Source organism: Hyperolius riggenbachi, chromosome 3 (genome assembly GCF_040937935.1).
Source record: "Hyperolius riggenbachi isolate aHypRig1 chromosome 3, aHypRig1.pri, whole genome shotgun sequence".
NCBI classification, from domain to species: domain Eukaryota; kingdom Metazoa; phylum Chordata; class Amphibia; order Anura; family Hyperoliidae; genus Hyperolius; species Hyperolius riggenbachi.
In genome coordinates, this window is record NC_090648.1 from 388,693,618 (window position 1) to 388,701,689 (window position 8,072).

General features: G+C 37.7%; 1 protein-coding gene across 1 annotated transcript; it reads right to left on the reverse strand.

The window, feature by feature from the left end:
- Positions 1–319: 319 nt before the first annotated feature.
- TLX3 (T cell leukemia homeobox 3) lies at positions 320–3,897 on the reverse strand. Its single transcript, XM_068272919.1, has 3 exons — positions 3,483–3,897; positions 2,440–2,683; positions 320–919 (listed from the first exon to the last, which is right to left on the reverse strand). The coding sequence occupies exons 1-3, from the start codon at positions 3,895–3,897 to the stop codon at positions 709–711; spliced, it is 870 nt and encodes a 289-aa protein (XP_068129020.1). The 3' UTR covers positions 320–708.
- Between the last annotated feature and the right edge of the window lie 4,175 nt (positions 3,898–8,072).

An 8,072-nucleotide genomic window follows, 5' to 3' on the forward strand; every position in this document is an offset into this window, starting at 1 on the left:
TTTACTTGCGTGTAGCACTGCCTAATATCTTGAAAAACAAATGCCACACATCTGCAACCGAATTGGTTTCAACATTCTGCCAAACATAAGGATATAAACATACTATTTCCTTTCCAGGCAAAAATATTGTTTAAATGACTGGGTTATTAAATAATATGTAATGACAAAAATATATAAATATAACTGAGTTAAGTGTCATTTCAGATTTTTTTTATTTATGATTTTCCTCTTAAAATCGGGATTTGAGAAAGTGAAATCATATCAATATGTACCTGTCTATATAGTTATCTATAAATATAAATATAGATACATATACATGTGTGTATCCTCATACGTATAGATGTTTATGCTGTGTTTGTGGGTGCATGCCATGTATACATACGGTATATATTAAGTTTCCATATATCGTTTTCTTGGACCTCAAAGAATTGTTAAAAAAAAATGAAATCAAGCTTAGACTTTGCTAAAATGTCACCGTTCCACGTGCACTGCTGGCCATCTGCAAGAGTGTGATAATCTCTTTTTTCACTGACATAATTGCCAGTCCTTCCTAAGCATTGGCATCGTTCTTAGGTTTGGACATCTTTACAAGGGGTGCTGCCCATTCTCTGCCAGGGCAGGCCGTCTCCAGACTTCTATCTGTGTAGGGCACGTTGATCACCCATAGGGATACAATAGTTTTTGTAAACACTGTAATTAACGTTCTCTTCACACTAAAGAAGTAACTGGAGGTATCTTACTGGATTCCTCCTCCCAGGGCTGCAAATTCTGAAGTGCAAATAATGAAGAGTTGTGCAAACACAGAGGATCTGGTTGAATGGAGTCGCTCAGTGATTTCTGGAAAGCATCATGCTGTAATTGAAGCATTAGTCTGTTCGCTTGTTGCCTTTCTGCTTCTCTCTCTTCAGCCGTCTGTCTCCTAAAAGGAAAGAAATTAAATTTCAAGTCAACAAGAAAATAAAACGTGCATGCATATGAATTGGTACTCAAAACGTCTCCTAATATTGATCGCATGAGGAATACTTTCAAATGGTCATCATCATTATCATCATCATCATCATTATCATCATCATCATCCTCATCATCAATCAATCCATTTCATCATGCACTACTAACACCAAGTAAAATAAAGTTCATCTGTCCTTGGTTGCTAATGTGCACAACGAATCTGAAACAGACATATCTTTTATGCAGAATGTGTATTACTAGTATCACAACTACTACACACACACTTTTCAATCCTGTATGTCCACTTCTGATAAATTGGATATAAACGTGTCAGGGTAAAAAAAATAAAAAAAAATTAAAGCCGCATACATACTATTATGAAAGGAATGTTTTCTTGAGTACAGTTCGGTGTCATTCTGTCAGTTCAGTCCGCAAAATAAGCAACTGGGTGACTAGTAACTAATATATATATATATAACTAAAATATAGATTTTATAATAATCAAAATAAAGCGTTGTTATAAATGCGAATATATGACCGGGCGGGCCAGAAGTAAAACATTTTTACATAAATCAAGACTAAGATTTCTTAAGAGACTAGGAGGTAACTGAACACTGTAATAAATAATAACAAATAGTATATATTATTATTATTATTATTATTATTATTATTCTATAACAGTAGTAGTTTTATGACGTTATTATATAAATATTAGGTATATCCAGTAGTCGTATAACTCAAGATATAAAATGTACCAGGTAGATTATTTTGTTTTTTGTAATATCATTTTTATAACTAGATTTTTTTTATAAAGCGAATTTTTTTTTATAACTAGAAAAACAAAAACAAAACAAGTTATAAAATGTACACAAAAAAATTGCACCAAAACTATTTTACGACTGTACAAAAGCTGATTAAATGCTAATCAATCATGATAGCATTATACTTTTTATAATAGCAAGTGTTTAAAATCATACTGATTAACTTTCTTGCATACTCACTGATACAGAATGTCAAAAACAGCTGTAAGTTGACAGGTCATCACTTCCTACGGGTCATTTTGTGTATTTGTTTCAGGACAGATAAGATACACTTGCGCAAGTACATGCATTCGAAAATTAGTGTAAACATTGAATTGTACATATGCAAGAAATAATAATAGGCTTCCTATGAAATACGTGATAATTGTAAAAGACAAAATGCTAAATTCTATTCATATTATTGCTATAGTGCAGCTCAGTTATTTTCTATGCGTTTTGTTTTACTGTACTTTGTATCTTGAGATACCCCATGATTGTAATATTCGTACAAAATCGATTTTTGAAATAGCACAATAATAATAATAATTCTAATAATAATAATAATTCTAATAATAATAATAATATGCCCATCCTTAAATTACATGTAGCCACCTAAATAGGATCGTGATGTGGTTATTGCTGCAACAGCACTTCGCCATTCTTTTTTGTGATCAGTATCAGTAACACCCACCTCCATTTTGTTCTTCTGTTCTGGAACCATGTCTTTACTTGAGCATCGGTCATTTTAAGCGATTTAGCTAAAGCAGCTCTCTCAGCGGAAGCTAGGTATTTTTGACGATGAAATCGCTTCTCTAATTCACAGATCTGCACTCTGGAAAAGGAGGTGCGTGGCTTTTTGCGCTTGGGAGGTGTCCGATTCTGGTAAGGGTGTCCAATTCTGCGGGTCACTGTGAATGGAGTTAGGGCTGCAGCAGCTAATGGGAAGTTGAAAGAAAACGGATTAACTGACGTAAGCTCTACATATGCAAAACAAACTGAGAATTTTGAGGAGAACATTTTTTTTCCTTTTTGCATGAATGAATCCCAAATTAAAAAAAAAATTGTGAGAAGACGCCATACACTTACGAGAAAAGGGACGTGTATCGCGTCTATCTAAAAATAAATATAGAGATAGATAGATAGATAGATAGATAGATAGATAGATAGATAGATAGATAGATAGATAGATAGAGATGATTGATAGATTAGATGAGAGAGAGAGATATTTTAGGCGTCTTTTCTTTAACATCTCCCTGGCCCGTGTTTAGTGTTCTTTCCTCGCCTTCAATAACCTGAAGCAATAAACCCCTTTAGCCCTCCCACCACATGTGGTGGATATAGGTGCCAGGAAGACAGGAGAATTTAAATACATAGGTTAACCTAGACGGGCAGACCATCTGCTCCCTACATGCAGTGTTCCAAAGACGGTGGCTTGCACAATTTAAAGTAGAGTATCGAGCATTCTTTTGTCAAAATATATTTACAACCGCTAGCAGGGTAAAGGTAAAACAAACAAACAAAAAACCAAACAAAAGAACAAACAAAAACAAAAAAAAACACTGGCTTGACAATTTCATTCGTTTTCTGGTCGATTCGGTGCATAATGAAAAGTTTCCTCCGAAATGTGGACCAGTCCAGACAGTCTTTTTTTCGCATCAAAAAAATTGGGACAGAGGTTGGAGGTTCTGGTTACGATCTTACTGTATTAATCATGTCGAAAAGAGCATTACTTACCTGAGAACCTTTCCTTAACAAATCTTCTACTGCTCTCCATCCAGGGAAAGTTAAGGCTGCCAAGGCCAGGAACAGCTGGCATTGTTGGAATGGCACTGGAAATGGGAGGTGGGACTGCACCAGGGATAGGTCGATGAGCTGGCACTCGGATCACTCCAGCTGGAGCTAAACTCAGATTCACACTGTAAGATCCCGAGTCTTCAAACGCTGCCCCGATGCCAGGAAAAGATGAAGGGAGGGAGGAATAAGGGGCGCTTGACCGAGTGACTGGGCTTCCCAAATAATTTGTGCTGTCAGACCCTCGAGAAGCGGCTTGTGACGAGTTTTCCTGATCGGGATTGTTCAAAATCTGATCAATTCCAAAGCTGATGGGTTCATGTTGGTGTTGGGTTTGTGCATTGGTGGGCTGATCCATCCTCCGTCAATAGAATAATTGGCTTAAACGATAAGTATTCCCTTGCAAAATTCTAGTCCTCTTTTACAGTAGTTCCATGTACGTCCTGGTGTATGTCAGAATGAAACTTTGCCAAGGTTGCTCAAGCCCGATAGGCTCTGTGTCGTCAATTTGAAACAAACCTTGAGTTTCTGCGTCGAATTATTTTCCTGTTATTCTGATTGGCGGGTAGAAGCAAGCCTCTACTTTACGATTGGCTCCCGGGTTTCATCAGCGGGTAATTCATAGAAAGAGTAGCTTAGGGACTGTTCTAAGGTGACATAATTTTAACAAACGAACAATAGGTCAAATTTATTTGCTAGGATAATAGGTGGTGGATATTTCAATAGCATCTTTAAAATACAATACAACACCATTTACCTCTTTGAACAAGTTGGAAACGTTAAGCAGATGGATAATTTACATGGGCTCAAACATAAATAATGTTAGGAACTTCATTTTTTTTAAATATCGATATTTTGATGAATGACGCTATATTACAGTTGGATAACACTGTGAAATTGTATTTCAATACACTGTATGCTAACGTACCTTGAAACCTCATGATATTGAAATTATGGTAAAATTATTAATACAATTCTAAGAAGTGTATGCTAACCAACAATCTTCCTTTTGTACAGCGACAAGACATATATCAAGAACCGGTTGGGTACTGCATTCAATGTAGCAGATATTTCTCATAGAATATTTGCATGTGTGTATGTTTTTGCAGAAAGGATAATATATTTAGAGCTTGACAAATATTTATGACAGCAGGTTTGTCGTTTTATTTCATTTTTGTTTTTCTCTCTGTAATTCTTCTTCTTGCAGTACATTTAACGGTAAGATACATTTTGTTCTAAACTATTAGCCGTAATAAAACGTCTCTACTAAAAGTAAGTAAGGGTTATGTATAGCAGATAGACAGGACTCATACTACTACTACTACTCATACTAGAGTAACTCTGATTGCATGATGGTGCTTGTTACCAGTAATGATGGGATACTTAATTATTACGGTTAGCTGCAGATAGCAACGGGCAATTATACTAAGAATACATACACGGCTGTCCCACGCGTTTTTGTAATTGTACAGTATTTTATTATCAGCGTTAGAATTAATAATGGTAATAGTTTAGAGTTACTCATTCGCGTGTGCTTAGATTACAACTAAGAAATTAAGAAAAATGAAGCACTCTCTGGTCCCTCTTAACGCAATTGCTATAGAGTGTAAAATATGTTTCAATTCTATTTATCTTTGGAAATTAAAGGGTGGTGCTACATTAAATTTGAACAGTACCTGGTAATGCTGAATGTGTAAAACGTGTAAATGCTTCACAAAACAGAGTGATACTTCGGAAAGACAAAACAATATTCAAGATTCAATTACTGCAACTCACCATAGGGATTATCAAAGGGTCTACAGAAATAGCGGATGAAGTACTTATTCTGGTGATCATCGCAGGGGATACATCTAGCAGTGCCAGTGAAGTGAATATACAGGAGGCAATAAAATTGATGAAGGGCAGGATTGCACATATAAAACGACTAAAAATCTCGAAAGGTTTATGTTTTTGCATCATTTGGATTTTATCTTTGTATACACACAAATATGCCATATAAGTATATTGACTAAACACGTTATATATGCAATTTACTGACATCGCATCGCATTGCACACATCAATTTATACCTACAAATCATGTGACCCTAAGTTCACTTGAAATATCAGTCAATATGGCATGTGTTTCGAGGTTTAGGTCTTCCAGCAGCTCTATCGAGGTATTGGATGCTAGGCTTGTTCACACCTAGGCCGTTTTTTCCGATTTGGATTTTTAATTGATTTTCACATGCGATTCTGATTTCTGATTTTTAATCAGTACTGCATGCTGCGTTTTTTCTGTGTTTTTCTTTTGATAGCATGCAGGGAAAATCTGAATTGCAAGTCAGAATCGGGATCGCAAATAGGATTTGCAGTGTGCAGGGAGCCTAAAAGCGCTTGTGCAATTATTCCCTATGAGAGTGTTCACATCGGCGCTTTTCGATTTCTTTCCGCTGACCAAAGTGCTGCCTGTACCATTTTCTGAGTGTTGAGTAGCTCAATGGAAGGTAAAAGAAATCACTAAAGCCCCATCTACACCATTAGAGATTGCAGCGATCCGGCGGCTCGATTAGCCGCCGGATCGCCTCTTCCGCGTGCCCGCCGCGTCCCCGCTCGCCGCGCGTGCGCCGCATTCGATTCCCCGCTCGTGCCCGCTCGTCCCCGCCGGCGCCGCTTATCTTCTGCTCGATTCCCTGCCATTGTCCCCTAGCGGGGAGCGAGCAGGGAATCGGCGGAAGCAAGATCCGTCCTGTCGGATCTTATCAATCGAGCCGCATCAGCGGCTCGATTGATAAGGATCATCGGAGCCTCATCTACCCGTGTAGATGAGGCTTTAGGCTTTGTTCACATCTAAAATGGAAATCGCTGACACCAGCGCTATTCAATCTCTTGCGCAATATTTTTAGTGCCTCCCGGTGCTCTGTTTTTCATCTGGAAATAAATAAATACAATGAGCTCTATTCTCAATGAGTTACCGCATGAGTTAAATTAGGTAGTGATGATAAACACCGACCAAAATATCTCCATTTTCAAATTCACAATTTTTTTTTACCTCATGCGGTAAAAGTGAGGTAAAAGTGTGGTAATTACCTCAAATTTATCTCCAATTTGAGATTCTCAATTGAAAAGTTGGTGTTAATTAAGGATGTTTTTATCACCTACAAATGGTAGGTGATAATTATCACTTCTCTGCTTTTGGCCTTCAGGATGGAGCCTATTGAGCTTTATTTGCTCGAGTTTATGTCAGTTTTACATAGAAGGCAGAAAAGACGAGTGTGTCTAATCTCAAGGCGCACTTTCCGACCTCGTACAGTCTTTTAGATGATTTAATAGATGCCGAGGAGGAAATTCTTCTCTGCTCTAAAAGATAAGCAACAGCATAATTACCTTTAAAGAAAAACATTTCTTTGTTACAGCTGATACAAATCCAGCAAACAATCTCCAGTGTATGTACTTCCTGCTTTCATGGAAGCAGACATGGGGTTAACATCCTGTGTTTACACATTAGCTGCTCTGCTGAGGCAGCCAGCTGGCAAAGCTGAGAGGTCAAATTACAGTTGTGATTATTCACAGATGAGGGGGAAGGACAGGCTAAATTATATACATACAGGGTGCATTTCTATATGTTTTCCTTCTGTCCTGTGCAAGAGTTGAGGTCCCACTTTAAATGTGACTGGCTTTCCTGGGTCGTCTCTGTATAATGGGTGGCAAGTATATGGGCTGCCCTACAGTGGTCAAAAAAGCTTTATTTCCGTACATATTACTGACCGTTTTATCACCTGTTTTATCACCTGTTTTATCACCTGTTTTATCACCTGTTTTACCGCACTTTTATCAAACATTTATCACACTTGGTACATTTTTAGTGAATACTCACTTTTTTCACTATTTTTAGTGAATTATAACTGGAGGTAATTTTTCACCCAAAAAAGAGTTACCGCACATGGTTTTGTGAATAGAGCCCAATGTATTTATTCATGAAAGCACTGGGAAAATTGCTATACAAAGCGTTTTTTCAAGCGCTTTGGGATTTCCCTATACCTTCCATTGAGGCGAATCGCCCCAAAAATGGTACAGGCAGCGCTTTGGTGAGTGGATCAGAATTGAACCGCTCAGATATGAACACTTTCATAGGGAATCATTGCACAAGCGCTTTTAGGGCGATTTTGAAAATCGCCAGGGCTTAAAAAGGCGAAATCGCCCTAGGTGTGAACAAGCCCTAAGGCCTTGCTCACATCTAAAATTGCAATGTCTGACGCCAGTGTTCTGCGATTTTGCGCACAATTATTTTTAGCGCTTCCCGGCGCTTACCTGCGTGTAGTGATTTTTGGTAAAGTGCTTTTTTAAGCACTTTTGCAGAGCTATTTTTTTTTTAACTTTCTGTCGCAAGTCAGGAAGTGAACTCTTTGACCAGGAAAAGAATAAATATAATGTATTTACACCTAAAAGCGCCGGGGAAATCGCTATACAAAGCACTTTTTCAAGCATTTTGCGATTTCCCTATACCTTCCATGGAGGTAAATCACCCCAAAAATGGTACAGGCAGTGCTTTTGT

What these genes read in the sequence shown, in the direction of transcription:
- TLX3 (XM_068272919.1), bottom strand. Translation starts at nt 3,897, where the DNA reads ATGGATCAGCCCACCAATGCACAAACCCAACACCAACATGAACCCATC. An exon ending in TGTTAAGGAAAGGTTCTCAG is followed by an intron (nt 2,684 to 3,482) that starts GTAAGTAATGCT and finishes ACTTCCCATTAG; the next exon opens with CTGCTGCAGCCCTAACTCCA. An exon ending in AACAGAAGAACAAAATGGAG is followed by an intron (nt 920 to 2,439) that starts GTGGGTGTTACT and finishes CTTTCCTTTTAG; the next exon opens with GAGACAGACGGCTGAAGAGA.